The 21,778-nt window shown below is 44.3% G+C and overlaps 1 protein-coding gene across 3 annotated transcripts in view; it reads left to right on the forward strand.

Annotated features, from left to right (window-relative positions):
• dph6 (diphthamine biosynthesis 6) overlaps positions 1–21,778 on the forward strand; it is a 67,049-nt gene that overhangs the window by 41,214 nt on the left and 4,057 nt on the right. For 2 of the 3 annotated variants that reach the window (XM_020054361.3, XM_020054362.3), the window contains 2 exons: positions 13,771–14,013; positions 19,825–20,224. In XM_020054361.3, the coding sequence (XP_019909920.2) occupies positions 13,771–14,013; positions 19,825–20,224 (643 nt within the window). The remainder of the gene's footprint in view (positions 1–13,770; positions 14,014–19,824; positions 20,225–21,778) is intronic. The other variant, XM_020054364.3, reaches the window with a different exon arrangement.

Genomic DNA, 21,778 nt, shown 5'->3' on the forward strand with positions numbered 1-21,778 from the left:
GATATGGTTAATGAGGGTTTTCTTCAGGAGTGACACATTTGATTGTTGGTCACTGCTTTGCCTTAAGATACAATACCATAGATCAGAGTTCTTATTCCAACCAATTTGTTTCTGTTTTAGTATGTTGATGTTTATCTGTGATTTAATGTGCATTCTCTCGAAAACACATGCTTTGTCTGCGTTATTTGCATAATGTAATTATAGAAAATGCCTATCACATAATTTTTTTATTTTTTATAAATGCTTCAACAAAAAAGAGAAGATGTCTATGGTTGGGGTTTTCAAAGCTAGCCATGCTATTTACAAAATCTATGAGTTCTTTTTTTGGTAATAATACCAAAAAAAGTCTAATTCAGTCGCATCTGTGTATTTCTTGTGAAGAAAAAGATGTTTGCAGTCCTATAAGAGGATCGGGGTTGCTGGCTGCCAGACAGAGAAAATGTACCCTTTAATTCGAAATTTGACCCTTCTTTAATCTGAAAATTGACCCTTCTTTAATCTGAAAATTGACCCTTCTTTAATCTGAAAATTGACCCTTCTTTAATCTGAAAATTTACCCTTCTTTAATCAGCAAAACTGACCCTTCTTTAATCAGCGTGGTATTTAACAACAGATGTCCCACGTGGGGGATTTTATTCACACCTATTTGGTTTAATGCTGCCCACTCTATTCCCTCACAAGAACTGCATTACAGCCCACCGACACAGTGGAGGCAGATCTACTCTTGAGCTGCAGCAGCGTCAGATGAATGGTTGTTAAACATATCCTCTTTCCTGTGTTAAGGTAAATGGAGCACCCCAGGGATATTTGGTGGGCTAATGATATTCACTGATCAAATTCTGGAGGAGCGTTTGGGGAGCTAGCGGGGTTAGCCTCCGGTTGCCAGCCCAACGTTCTGCTCACCGCTCAGCCTTCCTTCATTCGCCTAATTGTGACTGACAGTCAATATTGCAGAAGCCTCTCGCGAGCCTGCAATAGGATTTGCATTGGATTTTGAGAATTGTCAAAGTGGACTCTGAAGAATGGAGGGGAAAGTGGATCCGACGTCGGCAATTAGCGTCAAAGGGAGGAGCGGAAGCGCGGCGGGCGGTGGAATTTGAATAATCCACTAAAGGGAGGCTAAATGCGTTAAAACAATAAGCTGAGCTGTGACTGACCCTCTTGTTAAGGAGGTTCAGAGGTCAAGTTAGGCAGTAACCACAGAGGACAGGCAGATGGAGGGTCTGTGTGAAGGGAACATCTCTCCTCTAATGTGAGGATGAAGCAGTGGATGTGAGTTCTCTGACTAATGATTCGGGAGCCAGCAGAGCTCCATGGTGAGGTGACTGACTGAGGTTCAGGTTGGGAGAGCGAGAAAAACTGCTTCTGGGGGAGCCTCAGCTTTTGATGAATTGCCAGAATGCAGCTAAGAGCTTTTGTTTTATGGCAAGTTGTCCTTCCTCTAAATTTTTCACAGCCGTTAAGAGCTTACCCGTAACCCCCCCCCCCACACACCCTTTTCACTATCGTCACCTCCTCCCACACCCCCACCTCACCAGCCCGTCCACCAGCTAGCGGAGGCAGCATCCACCAACATTTTCATGGTACGGTAATTAGCTAAAAAGCAAGGCACCTCGCTTCAGGGCAGCCAGAAGGATCTAACTTAGTCAGATGTGTGCATGTATGTGTTGGAGAGGGGGGCAGATACACAGTATGCACAGACTAATTAGGAAGTTCAACTTAATTTCTAATGCAACCAAAATAAACCCGTAAAAGAGGAGTGCTCAGTGTGGAGGCCCCCCTGACTGTTCTCCTCTTCATCATAATCTATTAAAACATGCTTTTATCTCACCTCGCATCCCTGTCATACTATATGGATTTTTTCATAAACACAGCCCATACTTCATAAATGTCTCAATTTTCTAGTCTATTAACATTACTGGAGAAGCGGCCGATAAAAGAGCAGGGCATGCATGAAATACCGCCGCAATAACAGGGAGGAGAGCTGGAGGCTAAAGCAGTAGGGTGGCTCTCCAGCCGGCACTAGTAGAAAATGCAGGGATGTTATCAGCTTTAATATATGAACAAATGATCATTTCCAAGGGGTGGGTGGGTTGGAGGGAGGGGGGTTGTCGAGCAATTGAGCTGATGAAAAATGAGGTCTGCAGCTAGTATGGTTTGTCAGCCCAGAGATTTCATTTTTTGTCAGTAAGCGTTCAGACGGAATTAGTTGATGTGCGCTACATAGTGTTTTTAGTTTTTCCTCTCAGATGCGTATCTGAGTCATTGAAAAAGTTTAGGTTTCCTTTTGTTTTTGGAAGGCAGTGATTCCAAAATGTTTGGGCTGACAGTTGCGGTCCCTTTCTGAGTCTTCGCTGTGGTCAGGTCTCTTAACGTCAAATGTGCACTTGGATATGGACTCAGACCTGACTCATCTTACCCAAACATTGGGGTCAACTGTAGACACTTGAGCTTGAAAAATACACCACTCACCTTTCACATCAAATATGGCCATACCTGAATGGCATGTCGGTGGTATGCCCCAGAGAGTAGGATATCACACACACTCACAACTTCATAGGACACATAAGTCTTGCATGACAAAGACTCCACTGTGCTGAGTCACCACTGTGCTGTCCCAATAGCAGGCCAGAATTAGATTTAATTCTGGGGGGGGGGGGGTGTATCCACCCCCCCACCCCCCTAGTCTTGCCTTCCTTAAACAAGCACACTTCAGCGGATGGATATCTGCCTTGACACATGGTCCCTGCCCTGGACATAGTCTTTGTGACCAGGACAGCATTGGAATAAGGGGTAACGGGTTAGGATTGAGTGTGTGTGTGTGCGTACGGTTTTGATACTGAATTGCAAAATGCTGAAACTGAAAATTATGTAATATTTATATTAATATTTGGTGTATCCTTATGGTAGTACCTGCTCTGCACAGAGTGATTCTGGTGATATCTTGGCAGGTTGGTAGGGCCATGCTTGTGAACCGCATTTTTTAAATAGTGCCACTGACTCTCTGTGGATTAAGATGAGGTTTTCCCACATCACAGCCAGGTCACGCTCATGCTATCACATGGTACTTTTTAAGCACTGACTTCCCACCCTCCAATACAGGCCAGTTTTGTGCAGTATTCTTGGTATGGTTGACTGGTGCAACCTTACTTCCAGCTACTGGACTCTAGCTCCCAAGTGGTCTCCTTCGACCCCTTCTCTCACAATTCAAAATGACTGGTCTCTTTCAACCCCTTCTCTCACAAGTCTCCTTTGGATGCTGAGTTCTGAGATATTGGTTTGTACCCTTTTCTTAGTCTTCACATTTGTTTTACTTTCTCTAACTCTTGTTTAATTTTTTCTTTACATTCAGAGCCTGATCAGTGGGGTTTTTGTCCATACAATGTGACAGCAACTTTAATGGTTCACAGGTGGAGGCCAATGGCAAAGCAGTTGTCATTATTAGGGCACAGGGGTTGAATACTTATGCAAGAAACATATTTCAGTACTTACAAATATTTCCAAACAGACCATTGTCACCTTAAAACAATTAATTTTCTGTGTTTTAAAATAAAATATACAAGAGAGCTAAATGCCAATATAGCATTTGCCCTGCATGTATATAATCCACACACAATACAGCATAATAACAAAGCAAAAACACATTTACCGAAACGTGTGCACATTTTTATTTCATGTTCAAGTATTCAGACCCTTTATTCAGTATTTTGTAGAAGCCTCTTTCACAGCGATCACTCTGGGTGTATCTATATCAGCTTTACACCCCTAGATTTGGGCTCTTTCTTCCTTGCAGATCTTCGTAAATTCTGTCAGATTGGATGGAGTGCGTTATTCAAGTCCTCTTAGATGGGGAGCGATCTCCAAGACCATTCTTTCCCGATTACTTAGTTTGGCCGGACGGCCAGCTCTAGCGTCTTGGTGCTTTCAGACCTCTTCCGTTTTGCAATGATGGAGTCGACTGAGCTTCTGGGAACTTTCTGTGCTTTAAAATGTTTCTATAACCTTCCCCAGATTTATGCCTCAACACAATTCTCTGAGGTCTACGCAGAGTTCCTTGGACTTCTTTGCTTGTTTTTTGTTCTGACATAAACTGTCTAGTGTGAGACTTTATAGACTTTATATAGACAGTTGTGTGACTTTGTAACTCATGTCCAATCAATTGAATTTGCCACAGGTAGACGCCAATGAACTTATAGTGACAACTCGGTGATCATCAAAGGACCCAGGATGCATCAGAGCTCCGTTTGGAGTGCCATGGCATGGACATTTCAGTTACTCATTGTCAATAAATTGGCCCAAACCTCAAACACAGAAATCACTTCGTCAGCATCGGGTATTGTGTAATGATGAATGGCAAAAAAAAGGAAACAGTTGACTTCCATAACCGCAGTATGTAGAGAAAGTGAAGGGATCTGAATACTTTCCAAAGGCTCTGTATATTAGCAGGCTCTTATGATCAATATATTTCCAGGTTGACCCCTTTTATTTATGTCAGTGCTTAATGGTGGATTGGGGCATTGGTGTATTGCACCTATAGTTTAAATGAGGGCGGTTTTAATGGAAGTGTTAGTTGTGAATATACCTGCCAGAAAGCAGAGACCAGCTAACAGGCCTGCTGCCTGTAATATGGTTATTGGGTCTGTGAGCCGGTCTAAGTGGATTTCATGTTTCCATTTTTTTCACACTTTTCCAAAAACACTTTTATAAAATTTCCGGCATGGCAAATTAGAAGGATTATGTTTATGAAGCTGATATTAGCTGTAATGTTGTTAATCAGTCAGAGGAAATAAAAAAATAGACCAATGAAGTCGCACAATATATGATTTGTGCTTTGTAACAATGTAATTTTCAGAGATGCATATTAAATCCTTCAACACATTTTAACAAGCCAATTAAAAACACCTTTATCCATTAAATGTTCCAGATAATTGTTTTCTTTGGAATGACATTTCACCAGAATATTGCTGTTTTTATTATTGTGAAATGGAAGTGGTTCTTTTTCAGCATGCAGTATAAATAACAGAATAACAAAGGCATACATAAAAAGAAAAACGGCCAGTGCTGTCCAGTCCCATCACTGTCTAGAGAAGGGGAGATGTATGACCATTCTATTACTATGGTAACTAGCCACTATATTCAGAGATGCCCTGGTGTGTTTTTTCCTCCTGCAGTGACGAGAGGGCATAGCTGACAGGACTGGAGTTAGCACGTACACACACACACACACACACACACAAACACACAGAGATTGAGAGAGATGCAGAATTGAAGAACAGAATAGGTTGGTTAAGCATCATTAGAAGAATGGGCCTCTTCATAATGTGGTTAAGAAAGATATATAAATAGACTGGTACATAGTTCCATAAAGCAAAATGCAGAGAGGCTAATTTAGTAGTATGATAAAGGTGAAAAGAGCCACAACACAGGACAGAGACAAACTAGCCTACACACTTACTAACACGCTGGAATTAAAACATTTTCTAACACACTGTAGCTAACCTTCTGTTATATACTGTAGCTGACTTTCTGTTGTGTGCTGTAGTTTACACACTGTAGCTAACAATTTCTAGTATGCTGTAACTAACACATTGTAGCTAACATGATCTAGTTTGCTGTAACTAACACACTGTAGCTGATATTCTGTAGCATTCTGTAGCAAACACACTGTAACTAATATTATGTAGTATGCTATAACTAACACACTGTAGCTAACATTCTTCAGAATTCTGTAGCTAACATTGTGGTATGCTGTCATGAACACACTGTAGCTAACATTTTTCAGAATTCTGTAGCTAACATTGTGGTATGCTGTCATGAACACACTGTAGCTAACATTCTTCAGAATTCTGTAGCTAACATTGTGGTATGCTGTCATGAGCACACTTTTATAGCTAACATTCTTTAGCATGCCGTAGCCAACATACTGTAGTCAACATTCTGTTGTATGCTGTAGTAACATACTTTTGCTAACATTAGGTAGTATGCTGTAACTAATACACTGTAGCTATCATTCTTTAGTTTGCAGTAACTAACACACTTTTACTAACATTATGTATGCTATAGCTAACACACTATAGCTAACACACTGTAAAATACAGAACATACACACTTAATGCACTGTAGTGTGCCATTGTGACAACAGTGAATATATTTATTTGTGTGTTAAAATGATGACAATACTCTCTGCTTGTTTTATAGACAATATATGTAGATTTTGTCTATTTTCAGATAATTTTTCTGACGACATTGCTGCTTTTTTTATTCTGTAATTTTACTATATTGAAAGGGACAGTAACTGATTAAAAAGTATTTGGTCATTGTAAAATGATTTGGTCATTGTAATGTGACAAAATAACTTTTTGCTAAAGCAGTTACTTTTTGCTTAAAGGAACTTAGTGTGACAAAGTTTTGTCTTATTTTTTTTTAAATAGTATTAAAACTGATGGCTCAGGGAAGAATGAAAATGTTCTGCCGATTCACGGCATTCATTAATTTTACGGTGGTGAGGTGGTGGGTACAGTGTGAATGAGTACTAACTTTTAACCTGGCTCATTCATTTAACAGCCATTGCCATTTAGTGCGTTGCCAATTAATTGTAGATCTCTGGACTAAGCAAGCACTGTGTTTCTTTGGATATCACTGTGTTTCTCTTTTCCCAGGTACATACATACTATGGAGTTATGTAAGTATCTTTTAGGTATTCGGAATGTTTCTGAGGGTAAATTGTATTTGAGGCTTTGGGGGAAATAGAAAAGTCACAGAAAGTGTTTTACCTTTTTAATTCACTGATTGGTTTATTTTAATGTGAGACCTTGGTAATTAAATGTCTTATAATTTTTTAATTATCAAAAGTTAACATTTTAAAATGTATTAGGAAAAAAACTAATGCAGTAAATAATACTGTTAGTAAATATAGTTTCAATTATTATTATATATTTTTTAAGTTTCCATAAATGTGTATTTTTTGTAGCCAAGATACTTTTTTCATTTTGCTGAACCATTATATAATTTTCTGAATTTGTAATGCCAACAATAATTAACACAGATCATTCTAAACAACACAAAATGTACACAACTATTTCATTCCTATCTGACACATTCCATTGACCATAATCTACCTTTTTCTCGACTCTAAGTAATTTCTTTTTTTTACCTGTGAAAGCGTTTCGTTGTTGTCCATAACATATCTGTAGAGAGGCACAATCTATCTGGCCAGACACATTGTATACAGTGCAGCCGTTTGTAGCTGCATTCCACTACAACCAGACTTTTCCGTGCAGTCACACTGCCATCTACTGAAAGCAGAGGGAACTATCACCACCACTTCTCAGTGAAAGGCAGTTAGTCCTCTCTTCCTCCTGCCTGTATGTATATCGATGTGTACTGTACAGTGGGTTTAACACAAGCTTTAAGCAGAAGACCTTTAGTGTAACCTTGGTGTCTCTGTTGGAGTGGCTGAACTCTATCTTCGACAGTAAATGCTGTCTGGACATGTCGACGCGGTAGGATGGACCACTGATTCTCCAGGCAAGCGCCTTTCACCAGTGTGTCAGTGAGACGTTTTACCACTAGTCATGGAGGAGATGGAATGGGCATTCCTCACTGTCCCCTCTGTCCTGGTATCTTGACAGGAAGCGTGCAGACTAGAAGACTAGGCGTTGACCTCTCTAGTCTTCTGACTATAAATAAAAAAAATTAAAGGTTCTGTGGGCCACTTGGTTCTGTGGGCAACTCGATTCCATTGCCCAGTCGGTTCCGTGGACCACCCGGTTCCATGGGCCACCCGGTTCCATGGGCCACCCGGTTCCATGGGCCACCCGGTTCCTTGGGCCACTCGGTTCCTGGGCCACTCGGTTCCTTGGGCCACTCGGTTCCTGGGGCCACTCGGTTCCATGGGCCACTCGGAATTGTAGACTGAAAGAGGTGGTCCCAGTGAGCAGCGGTTGAGGGTTGCAGTTTCAGCATCATTCAATCAGACAAATATGCCCCTCAGCTGAAACACAAAAACCGTCCCGATTCTCTCGAATTAGGGAGATTAGCGGGAAAGCACATAATGTGGGATGATGGAATTTGTCATAATTTGCATTGTCCTGGAAAGATCCGGTTTGATAGAGCGATGCATCGAGGAGCTTGTCATGTCCCACGGGCAGGTCATAGAGGAAGCTTGGCAGAAATGATTTTTGCTATATGTGCATCAGTCGTAAAAGCCTCACAACCAATTTGTCAAAAGAATCTGAGGTCGGGACAGTTGAAGGCAGCAGGGCATTTTGCCCTAACGCAAAGAGAACATGCCCTTCTACCACTTCAGCAAACACAACACTGATTGTCTCCTCTCCAGTAGACTCCCTCTCGTCGACAGAGTGTACCTTTATCAGCTGCACTTGGCAAGAATGTTTTATTTTATTTTAATTATTGTCATTTTATCCTAAAGTGTAATTCCGAATAAAACCCAGCATTAACTCATTTTGGATATGTCTGCTTTTCTCAACATGAAAGCAGAGTGTTTTGTTTTTTTTATTTAAAAGAAATTGACACACAATGTATTAATTTGCTTCTGTGTTGTTGCATCTGGTCCTGTCTGAAAACAGTGTCTCGCACCATAACACGCAGCAGTCCCTTCTGACCTTGATAATACTCCCCGACACAGCCCGGGCTACAGACAGACAGACAGACAGACCAGTAATCAGCATAAAGTTGACTAGAGCAGACCTGACAGTAGGGCTATTACGTCCCCACACGGGCGTCTCTGGAACAGACAGAAAAATGTGTACGAAACAGAGACGAGGACCAATGTCACCTTTTTGTTTTTATAGTATCTTTTTTTGCTATTCCTGCTTCTTTTGTGTTACTTTGTATATTTGCTGTGGTCATAACTGTTCTATTTCGAACAAATGTCCGTAGGTGGTTTTTGTCTCCATGCGCCGTGCCGTACCAGGGTGGATGCTCGCAGAGGGCTCCGTGTTCGCCTTTCTTTGTGCCTTTCGTTTGGCTATTTATGTCGCCGTTTAAGTAACACTGATTTTGTGTGACAGTTGAGCATACAAGGGTTAGGCTCAAACTAGAGCACAAACAGGAAAAAAAAAATTGACATGGGGAATAATATGGGAATTGAATTAACAAAAAGACAGTAATTTAGTTCTATCTTTCAGAAGAAGGCTTGAGTTAGAGAGGCTAAGATGGTGAAAAATACAAGAGTGGGGGGGAAAGGTTTTGGTTCTCCTGAGCGTTTTATATTTGTAGAAATGAGGTGTCAGAAGCCCCAGAATCTCCTCAGGGTGTAGCACAACATGAGCCCATCTCTTATAATTTCTTATTCGGAGACGTGATTCGCTTTGAATGCACTAATGCTGAAAGAGCCCCACAGACTTGAAGCCAGTTCAAGATTAAATCACAGCACACCGACTTGACAAACTGACATCGACCGTGAAAGAATTAAACAGTTATTCCATAACAAATCCAAAAAGCAGAAATAATGTATGCACTTAAATGTGCAGAACAAAACTTCTTCCTTCTACCGTTAAAAATTCAAGAAAGAAAAACAGAAAAGAGATTAAGAAATTTGTGGCATGAAATAAGCCTGTTCCTTCTGATACTGTAAGAGTGTGAGGTTTAGAAGGGTGATTGGTTTTAATGCAGTTTGATAGGTGTTAAAAAACGTCTTGTTCCAGTGTTCTAGATATAGTCATTCAATAGCTCCCCCTGCCTTCAGTCTAAAGTACTACACTCCCCCATTTACTGTGGAGCCACTGTTACGAATGCTTAATAATGTAGATTGAGAAACAAAGGTAATTCCATTATAAATATTGACTTGCATTATGCTGCTTTTAGTCACAGACTGTTTATCTCTTTCATTTTGTTACAAGTTTCCTTCCTGCATTAGGGAAAAGTTACACCATATTAATTTGATCCATTTTGAACATTTGGATCATCATTGCCTTGGTTAAATTATGCATGAGGGCTCTATGGGGAGATGTGACCATTAGCATATCTGATAGGGGGACACAGAGACGATTCCCCCTCACTCTGTCCTTGGACCAGGGAGAGAACCTGACTGTTTGTCAATACCAGGTCACTTTCCCCATACTGACCCAGTCTGGTCTATGGTCCACACCCAGGCTGCTAATAGAATTACACACTCAGCGTTGAGCCCAAAGGGTTACGCTACGACACCAATGTAAATATAGCCTAGCGCCATATCCTTGTCTTGCCCGGGAGGTTTCTAGGGGGGAAAAGCTACAATTAAAAAGGTCTTAGACACTTGGCGTGTTACAAGTAGCTGTTAAGGCTTGGAAGCGTACGGATTCGTCCACACGGACGCTTCCAGCGCTCCAACATTTACATACAGTACGTGTTACTGTCTGGATTCCAGGGAGAGTCCTTGGAGCGCAGTGACCTTTGGACACGTCATTGGGTTTATGAAAAAGGATGGTGTTTAAAGCATGAAATAAAGGTTGATAAAGCATGAAGCCAAAACACAGCTGTAATTAACGCTAAGCAGGCAGTGCATCCTGAGATCGTTGGGGAAGTGTGATCTGAAACACCTTTTTAATATAATAGAAGCTGTAGATTGCTGGGACAATATTTAAATAATTGACAGAGACTGAAGACCTAAATAAATGTTTTCAGTAAAACCATAAACAGTTGAAATATACAGAATCATTGTAACCGTTTTATTTTTATTTTGTGTCAGGATATCAGCTATTGCAATGAAAGTGAGTGAAAGCAAGAAATTGGCTACCATTTACCACAGCCATTCCTTACTATTGATTTAACCATGAAATCTTTAATACCGCGAGTCCTTCCTTTTATCTGTTAGCCATTTACACTCCTAAGGTTACCATTTGAAAAAAATACTTTGCTTGTTATGAGAAGTTTAATGTAATACGCAATTGTTTGACCCTTATGAATATTAACAGGATCATCTCTGGCCTATTAAAAATGCATGTGGCATTGTGGTTGTTGATCACGTTTAGGACGCCATGCAAATTGGACTGTCTTCCCTGTCAACGCCGAGGATGAATAATGTAGTTTTGTTGTATATTCAGGGACACACCATTGACAGTCAATTAACAAGTTTGATTGGTGTGTGAACTCATTCTTTTGAACTGTTAATTTTATGGAAATGGTATTCGCTCCCCTCTCTCCCTCTCTCCCTGCTCTCGGGTCGGCTACGTAAAGCCGGGCCCCAAAACCCCGTTAACCCCTCCTTTGCACGATGGGTAACCTGAGAACGAGCCTTAATAATTGATCATCGCACACCTGCTTGGTGGAAGCTATGGGGATTTTGTCTTTAACAGTCAAGGGGCCCTGAGCCGGCCCCCTTTTGATATTCAAATCAACAAATGGTAGCCCTCCTTTTGGGGGGTGGCGGTTCTAAATTCGGAGCTCTTTTTATGGGTTGTCAAGAGCTTGTGGCCACCCGTCCTACCTGATGGCGGCTACTCAGACGGAGGAGATGTGACGGCACCTGATGGCTCATAAATGGAATGCCAATGACGATTTGTTGTTGACGTCTCGGGGGTTGTGGGGAGGGGGGGGGGGGTTGTGTGTGGGGGGGGGCTCCGGCTTTTATGTTACGCCGCAGACGTAGATGTATGGTTCGCGCTTCGGCGGAGAGTTCTCTCAGGTAAATGATCCGGTCATTGATCCGACCGCTTGAAAGCGTGGAGGCCTCCCCCTCCACCCTCACCCCCACCTCATTCGTGTGACTCCCCGGCTCCCCCGGCTCCCTCGGCTCCTCCGCTGTCCGGGTAATTTGGAGCTGTGGAGGCAGATGCTGAAGATTCATCAAAGTTGACAAGTGAACCCAGGAGCTAGGAATTATGGGAAAGCCATATGATTATGGAAATGGCTGTAGTTGTGGCTGTATCCCCCCTCTAGCAAGAGTTTTGTGTTCTTCTGCTATCATCCAGTCACACTGTACAGTCAGAATATTATTCTATTATCACACATTTATCAGTACATTTATTTTAACCGTGACAGTGTGCACCAAAGTGTATGGCTTTGAACACTTGAGAAACGGTGCATTGTACAAGATTTAGCCAACAGCTCATTTCCATCTGCACTCCCCGTCCAGTTGACTGTATAGGGCAGATTAGCAGTGTACTGCCCGTGGATGTCCACTATGTTCCAGTAATGCAATAAATAAGTAAAACACGGCCCATGTTATCACGCTGACACCTCATAGCTTCACAATGGTTTATGTCCACACACGTCGCTAATTAAATTTCGTAATCGATGGCTACCGTTATATACCAACAATGTCCTCTGTCTTGTCAATGCCGGACTAGTTCTCTCAGCAGCTGTTGGAACGTAACTTCTAGAACATCGGTGAGGACAACAGCTCTAACTGGCTGCGAACAAACTGAGCTACGGACCCCGAGTGGCGTGACCCATTGTAGGTGGGGCGGGGGTTAGGACGAGGTGCTAAGCCTGTAGTAATACCACTGGTCCACACATAACCCTGGTAATCTGGGGAGAAATACGATAGCCACGTGTGTACATATGGTAATCGGTTAAGGACCCCACGCGCACGTCGTGTCAATTGATTTCGGCTTCCCTGATCCCCCCCCTTGAGGTCGGCGTCCTCACATACCCTAAAGGTCCCCGCTTAGACCGCCAATTAACACGCTGTCACCATCGGCTGTTTGCATGGACTCTGAGGGAGCGCGGTGGCCACACTGATACCCCGGAGCAGCGGGGTGTTGCTCCCCAGTGGCCTGACCTCTCAACCGGGCCGGTCGCTTCCCCACGTGTCCCGCTGCATTAATCGCATGGATTTCTTTTAGCTTCAGTTATTGAGTTTAAAAAAAGTCGTTGTCTAACAGGACATTTATGTAGGAATCTCCGGCTAATTATCATCCGCCTAATAAAGCTCATGAATAAGGCAACAGGCAGAACATGAATAAGGCAACAGAACAGACAGACGCCCGTTTGAATGGTGTACGTCAATTCTCCCATGCATGCTAAGGCACCTGCTTATCTCTGCGGTGTGAAGTGGGTGTCATTGGTGATATTGGCACCTGTTAATTGATGCGCTGTTTGAATATAGGCTGGTGATTGTTGTAAACTGTGTTCTTTTGACTGGACTCGGGTAGGGTAAGGCAGTTTGACTACGAAATGAACAGCACATTCAGAAGTCAGCACATGTTTTCGTCTGCCTTTTCTCACATTCAAGTTGTTAGGTCTCCGCGTTGGAAGTTAGCGCTCTGTAGCTCTTCAAGACTGTGCGTTGAATTTAATGTATTTTTCTATTGTAACCGTCCATAAGGTGTATGAACGTTTGGAACTTAAATAAGTTAACCTTGGTTCTATATCCAACAAGCTAATGTCTTCACCAACCGTTGGTCAGATTGGAGGAATGACTGCATTTATCATATTTGACATCTCCCCTAAGCCACTGCGGCCCTAGCAGGTCAGTGGCCAGTTTTGTGGGAGTATGTAATTGAGTTTCAAGCGACGGCTTGATTTCGAGGAGAGATTTATTCTCTGAAATGTGGAAGGCCGTACGTTGGCCACATGTTCAACCAGAGGCCTCAGCGGTTCTACACGCCAGCTGATGGGGGAAATCAGGAACCATTGGAAAGACTTTCGGTTGGCTGCTGCCATGATGTGAGACTAACGTCAGGGTCTGTAATGTCAATTGGGCTGGACAACCCTTCAAACTAGGAGTTCCTATTCAGTCGCATGTATGGCTCCATTTCAGTGTTAGAACATGGAGGAACCAGGACAAATCAAACGTGTTTGTGTCGTGTGCATGTTCCTCTACAGGTGGATGAGACGGTGTTCTGTGCAGGCCAGATCGCCCTGGTTCCTTGTACCATGCAGCTAGTGAGTGGCGGAACCGGGACCCAGGCCCGCCTGTCCTTCAGCCACGTTGAGAAGGTTCTGGAAGCGGTCATCGGCAGCCTCACCCTGAACCATGTGCTGCAGGCCCACTGCTACGTCACCCGCAGCCAGGACATCCCCATCGTCAGAGGAGTCTGGGACGGCAAGCTGGGTGCTGCGCAAAAGGTGAGCAGTTTTAGACGTATGTATAGGTATTCAACAGGAAGATGATTTCCAGTGAAAGAATGCGTTCAATGGTTTAGGGTGTATCGTTGGTAGCGTAAGTACATTGACTCAAACTTCACCCCTGCTGGTGGGTGGTGGGGGGGGGGTGGCATCTGTCCCCCCTCGAAAGAAGAAGCTGGGATAGAAAATTCAAGCCTGCATGTCTAATATGCCTATCAGAATTTCACGGGCAAAAAGTGGAATTTCCAAATGAGCCAAAGTTCCTACCCTTTCTCCCCCTCTGGAGACCCAGGGCTCTTTGGCTGATATTTACCAGGGAGTGTGCTCATGAAAAGTTGATGATGTGGGAAACACTGGTGTCTTTGATAATATGAAGCTTGGCACAGAAGCAGATGTCTTTCTTTAGAGCCTGCCTAATCCTTTATCCCCCCCCTCCTTTTGGAGCTGGGCTGAACACTCTGAGCAGCTTATCCTCCTCATGCTCCCATCCCAAACCTCTCTCCCTCGCCGCAAACCCTTCTTCTGCACGGTTAATAAGGGCAAGAGGCTCCCCCACCAAGGCCTGCTCCTCCTGCCATCATTTGCCAGGCCTGGAGTAAGTGCCTGGAGAGCAGGGAAGTGCCCACCTTCAACACATCGCTCAGACTCTGCTCAGGGAGGGCCAGAATGGGGGACTCACTCAAAGGGTGATTTGGGGACTTAAGGCTTGTTTACTGGATCGAAGAAGACTCGAGACACTAGATTATTTTGTTGTGTAAACTTGCAGCAATTGAAAGCTTGTGACACCACTTGGATAGAGCCCCCCCCCCCCACAGTTTTGCAAGCGTGAGCACAATTCATTCAGAACTGTATCAAGTCTTCATGCAGTGCGCACGCATACCGCATGGTTTTCTACACAATTGACGTGTATAATCCTGCGTGGGACGCCTTAAACACGCCGGTGTAATTCTGACATTACGGAAATGGTTATTCAAACCAAGATCAGTCTGTCTCACATTTTTATTCTCTCGCTCGGAATGTAAACAAGCCCTTAGTAACATGTAACGTGGGGTCTGTAACAACACTGAAAGGGGATTTGAATTTCTTGCCTCCATGGCGGAGACTGTGGAGTATAGCAGCCTGATGAAGGTTTCCAGAGTCTGGTCAGGACTTATTCATAGGGTTGGGACCCTTGTGAACAGAGTATTACCAATGATTTTAAATCACCTTCTTGAAAACAAATCAGTGACGTTTCCAGTGGACTGCTGACCTGAGGTCTACCTTGACTGGCGTTCAAATGGAGCTCCATATTTCCCTTCTGACCGGGTTAGTTAACCCACTCTCTGCTCTCAGGGGTTAGTGAACTAAGCTAGCCGGTAAAGGTTGCTTTCCTCCCAACTTTCCCCTTGGTGAGCTAAGTGGTAGTTCCCAGCACCTCCCCCTCTCTCTGCGCCAGCAGGAAGTCAGGAGAGGATTCGGGAGGGTGAGGCTGTGGGCCGCCGGCGTTTCATCCCCCCACCCATTGAAATGGTTCGGTCCCTGGAGTGAGGGTCACCTAAAGCACCGATACTCATTTGAAGTGATTGTAATGAGAATATTTAACCTGGGTCAAATACAGATAGCTCAGTGCCCACGGGAAACATGGGGGAAAACGTCCATCCGCGTCAGTCTGTCACGTAGCCAGGGCTCAGTGCCTGTAATATATAGTTTCCCCGTGTTCTTTGATGCTGTATTTTATGTGCTTTTACGTGGCATCCATTGAGAAAGTCCCTTTGTAAAATGTTGACTTAACATTTCGCAACGTCTTTCCGTAAACTATACCGTCGTAACGCTCCGTGCTCCGTTCTCGAGCACCCGCTTCCACTCTTCCATTGTCTTTGTCAGTAGCTATCGATTCCCACTAAAAAGCCCATTGAGGTGGACCCCTTCACAGAAACGACATCTTCGGCCGTGCAATTATCTACCCTGGAAACCAATAGACCCTGAATCCACCCCTGACTAAAACGCTGGCTCGCTTAGAATAAACGTGTCTTCTCTTGTTAGTTTCAACAGCTGTTCTCCCAGCTGGTCGCCCACTCCAATCTGACCAGCTCCTGTAACTAATCAAGCGACGCAAAAACCCTCTCGCTATTTTTCCTGTGCCGCTAATAACAACGGACAATAACATTTCTAATTTGCCTCCGGCGCGGTGCGCAAACGGAACCGGCAATCAGAGTTGTGAGGAGGCATGAGATATTAGGCCGCTGATGCGTGAGGAAACGCGAGCGAGCGGCCATGCTGTTTTTCGCGCTTTGATCGTTTCTCTGGTCAGGCGGACGGGGAAGTTCGCCCAGGTTAATTGGGAGTACACCGGGACCGCCTCGCGGGTGACATCCCTTTTATGGCGTGTCGAACGGCGAGGTCGCCGTGTGTGGAACGAATGCGGCGCATGTGACGATTGAGGAGGTGTGCGTTTTTACGTCGATAATTGTTGGCCAGACGACTCTGTTGTTGGAGACTTGCTTTGCGAGGGACGTTGGGATGACTTGCCAGACTTCGGTTTTGCTTATCTGAAACCCAGCTTGATCTGTTGATCTGTCTGAGGCACTCCGGTGTGACTCCGTCTCCATCTCCTTTCATGAGTAAACCCTGCAAACCTGGACGTACATGGATGAATATATACACACGCAGCCTATAGAGGAAACAGAAACCGAGAGGAGAGGGGGGATATTATGGGGACTGGCGGCCTGTGGCTACGCACAGTCTATAGAGGAAAAATAAATTGAGGAGATGGGGGATATTATGAGGACTGGCGGCCCGCTGCTACACGCAGCCTGTAGATGAAACAGAAACCGAGAGAGCACAGGTGGGATATTATGGGGACTGGCGGCCCGCTGCTACATGCAGCCTATAGAGGAAACACAAACCAAGGAGAGGGGGGATATTATGAAAACAGGCAGCCCACTGCTTCACGCAGCCTGTAGAGGAAACAGAAACCTGAGGAGAAGGGGGATATTATGAGGACTGGCGACCCACGGTTCTCAGGCAGCCACTCAGTGGAGAGCAGACTCAGGCAGCACCAGCCACGCGCTGAAGGCCTCCCGCTGGCCAGGAAATGTTGGGGAACCGCCTAAGCAGCCAGGTCCCATCAGCTCCCCGCTGCTCGCCGGCTTTACACCACTTCCTTATTACAGTGTTTACCGTTCGCCTCGCGTGCCTCTCGGGTCCCCGGCCCAGCCTCTCACCATGCCACTCCAGACCCCCAGACCCACGCCAAGCATGTGAGACGGACGGGTGGGGGTGGGGGCAAATAAACATGGTGGAGACCGGGTCACACCATTACTCCTACTGGGGCTAAGAGAGTCCCAGATTTCTACGCTTGGTTTACGTCCTGGTGGAGAGCGAGCGTGTTAGTGAGCCGGCAGAACCAAGGGTTGAGGTTGTGCGACGTATTGCATTATGGAGTGCCTGCCGTCAATGAGAAGGTTCAACCAGACACACACGCACGCACTGTACTGCAGGCACTCAGCTCCACCATATATCACAATTTGTCTCCTCTTTATTTTATTGGATTAATTTAATAAATGATTTCTCGTCGTGTGGGTAGAGTGCTTTCAGTCCCCACAGCAGGAGGACACACCAGAGAAATTAAGAACCGTCTGACTAGCGACAGTTTATAAACAACGCCGCTGACACCACAGGGAAGGAAATGTATAAAGGGACCGAATGTTGTGGATCATTCGGAGAGAGGGAAATATATAAATATAAAAGGAGTTGATTTAACCACCTCAGACAAGTCAGAGACGGGAATAAAAACATAGTCTGGAAGTTTAGCTTTGCGCGGATGTCTGCGGTGACCTGCCAGAGGCTAGCGTACCGTAGCCTAGCATAGCACAGACACAGAGGTCCTCCGTCGTCTCGTTTGGTACAGTTCCTCTGCACCCTGGGCCAACAGGATGGCCTTTAAGCCTGGTTAAGCAGGGCTCCTTTTCCCACTCCTTCCCGCGCCTCCCCGCTCCCAGAGCAATGAGTATTGACAAGTGTAGACCCGGGCCCCTCCAGGAGAATACAGAGCCGCGCGCTAAGTGCTAACGTAACATTTCTCAAAGCAGTACGTATCCTGTCATGCCCCTCAATACCACACAGGTCTCCCTTCCTGACACGCTCCTCCATTGTTCCCCGTTGTTGTCATTATTCACTTTCACCATAAGCTATGGCTGAAATGTCGTGAAGAAATGTAACCCCCCCCCACTGATTTTTCTGTCCTCCACTTTCCAGGGACAGAGTTTGGCTGTTGATACACAATTAGGCCTTAGATAAAGTTTAATCTGGAGATAAGTGGCGGGGTGTCCTGTTTGGTCCGCCAAGGGGGACAAAGAGGCCGCTCATCTGCTCTCGTCAGTGTTTTTTTTTTGTTAGTGAATTTCAAAATAAAGTGTATGTAACCTGTTATTATTCTGCACTTACGAAGTGGGGTGTGTAAGTGGATGAAAATTGATCCAGCAAATTGAAAAGGGGGTTAAGTGTTTTTGCCCTATCGACTCCAGCCGAAATGACTGTTGTATAAAACGCTCATTTCTCTCCCATTAGCAGGGCCACAGTCAAGTATTATTTCAGTACTACATTGTGCCTCGAGCGGGCAGAAGAAATCTTGTTGCTGATAATGGCCCACTGACACCATCTGGATGGGGAGGGAAAAGATTTTAACTCTGAAGATTTAATCGTTCAAAGCCATTATGGCAGTTTTCGGCAAAATGTGTAAGGGTGATTGGTGAAATACTGTGAAATGGCCACAACATCATCTTGGAAATAGTGAAAAGGTTTCTCTGGAAAGAAGCTCTTGTGTAATCAGATGGACTTCAAAATCGTGCTGTATGTTCTGGTGATGGGATATCCATGTATGCCACATATTTGGACAGCAACACATTTCAATGTTTGTCTCTGTACCCTTTTTTAAATGATAGGTAACTAGATAGGTAACCGTATCGGGTGAACTGTTGTCTTTTGAACATCCTCCCATCTGTTTTAGGATTTACAATTATTTGGTAGTTAAGTGTAATATTTGGTCTCATATTCCTAGTATTTGATTCTGTATTACTAGAACATAATGAATATGTCCTACCTGATTGTACACTGTTGTTGGATGCATTTTTAGATTTGTAGATGTTTTTATTATTTAATGGACATGAAAGTACCAAGCTGTTGCACACCTGCAGATCAACCGGCACATCTGAGAAGACCAAACGCTGAATAAAGTTGAACCAAAAAAACCTGCACACTGTCCGCATCACTTTGCAATATCAAAAGTTGATTTATTAAGAACAACATTGCGGTCCAGGGAGCTTCATCCGGTTATTTTACTCCAAAAAATAACATTATTTAACAGACTAAATAAATCATGTCAAATCACGGTTTGTGTCATTTTGGAGTACATGGTAACGTAAATAGGAACCTACTATTTCTTCTACTTGAATAAATTTTTCTATAATAATCTGTATGGTACCATGATTGATTATTTCATGAATACTGCATAGTAAATAGTAAGGAGTAGGAAAGTTAAAGAGGCATCCTGTGCTTTAATACACAAATACTTTCGTGTTTGCCAGCATAGGATAACTATGACCAGAATGTGTTTTAGATTCAAAATGGTCCCCCAAAATATCAAATTTAATGTGTAAATGTCCAGATGTTTTTGCACTTCACTTTATATGTTACACAACCTCACCATTCAATCTCAAATATTCCTCCGGTTTTCCTAAGATGGGAATGCTTTCTCTCAGTTGGATGTACATGATTTGCTTTGCATGAACAGTTGCATTGACTGGACCTAAAAGGCCCTTTTCTGTACTGCAGGAGGAATGGTTGGGCGGACCGGCGCCTCACTGCAGCCCCTTGGCTGTCGTCGTGGTCCCTTTCTTACCCAGAGGTGCTGCTGTGGAACTGCACGTAACCGCCGCCCACGACGACCCTAGACACAGGAAGTCCTCTCATGTGACGGCCGAGGTGCCGTGCGGAACCGTGGAATGTCACGCCACAATGTCCAGCGATTGTCAGTGTGCCGCTGTTTCCCTGGCCTTGGTTGTGCCCGGTCTGGTGCCAGCTGTCCAAGGGTTAGATCAGGAGATTCTGGGGGCACTGGGCGCTACCCTTCAGAGCGCCAGGCAGAAGTGGGGTGAAGGTGGTTGTCTCTTTCCGCTGTGTGCCAGGGTGTTCTACAAGTATGACGACGCTCTGGCTAGACGGCTCGTAACTGGTAGGTGAACCAAACTCCTGGCACTCCCTGAAACATAAATTTTTTGTCATTGTTTGGTAATTGTATTTTAATTTTTCTATTGTAGATTTATTTTATTGATGGTGTAGGGATGAAACAGAATGTGTGTGGGGCGGATGAGATGGCACTTCTGCCTCCAGGGAAATAATTGGCCCCTGGCTTCTGAACTACCATAGAGTTTCCATGAAGTTACCAAGTTTGGGTACTATCCCCCCAGTGGATGTTTTGGGGTGACATTGGTAAAAATTAATATGTCAAACTAATCCTTGGATGGAAATCTTCCCCTGTTTCATTATTGGGCGTCTTTTGCTGTGTGGTGAAGAACAGCACTGGGATGGCAGCATCCTCTGTCAACATTAAACTGGGATATGCCACCATAATATTAACTCTCTGGGTTCTAGTTCCTCAGAAAGACATATGGAACTGTATTTATTTTACCCCGCGAGACTCTTTCTGTGTCTAGAAAAGGCACGCCAGCCCATTCATCAACCAGACGTAGTTGTCGCGTTCCCGGCAAAGTCATTAATTAACTCTTTGAATCCATGCCAGACCCAACACTTAGTGTCATCTCGGTGGTTCGACTGAGCTGTTTTCTTTTTGGGGAGTATAACAAAGTCTGAAGTGGTGAATAGGAATACGCAGTCTATTTGCAGTATAGGAAAAGCGTTTGTATGTCTGTAGAAAGAAAGTGGGTTTTTGCCACATAATTACGTGATGATAATTCCTAAATGGTCCTCTGCTGTTGTTTAACAACACTCGTGGGAGTCAGAAATGATCCTGATGACACAAAGTAGAACTCCAATTAAAGGATGCTTTGACTTCAATACATGCATAGAACATAATGGTGTGTTTTAGAGTTGTAATTTCAATCGTAATGACCGTGTTGTTGGAACGCAAATATGTGAAATAACATTGTTCTAGTGTTATATCGGCGGACTGTTTAACCAGAGCAGTAATACCACAAACATTTCAACTGTCCTCATGCATAAATGTATTTCAACAAAAAATAGACGAAAATCCACATCTCACCCCTCATTTCATATTTTTACTGTATGCGCTCAGACACTTCCCCACAGCCAGTTATTGACTCATCATTGAACTGGAATCTGTTACCTTTCTTGAGCACGCAGAGCCCCAGCCGTGCCCCGGGAGAGGCCCCGTGGCCAGGCAGCCTTCACGGGTCACGGCCCCGGCCCTCCGCCGAATGCCTCCCCAAAGTCAAAGGATGAAAAATAGCACCTCTGGCGCTCGCCGCCACAGCAGCGAAACGGCTTCTGTCGGAGCGCAGCGCCATGCCGCAGCGAAAATGTGACTGCACACTTCGCACCCGGAGACAGAGGCGTCACGTTTCACGGCTGACAGACAGACATATGCTCCGGATGAGACCTTTTATGCGTTACTTACGTTAGAAAGACTCAACCCCCAGATATGGCCTAGTTGTGTCAGATGATTGACACGAGTGATTTCTCTTCTACTATTAAAAAAAAAAAATGCATATAACCAAGGACCCAATACGGACATTCCATTAATTTCAAC

This window comes from Esox lucius, chromosome 15 (assembly GCF_011004845.1).
Source record: "Esox lucius isolate fEsoLuc1 chromosome 15, fEsoLuc1.pri, whole genome shotgun sequence".
Taxonomy (NCBI): domain Eukaryota; kingdom Metazoa; phylum Chordata; class Actinopteri; order Esociformes; family Esocidae; genus Esox; species Esox lucius.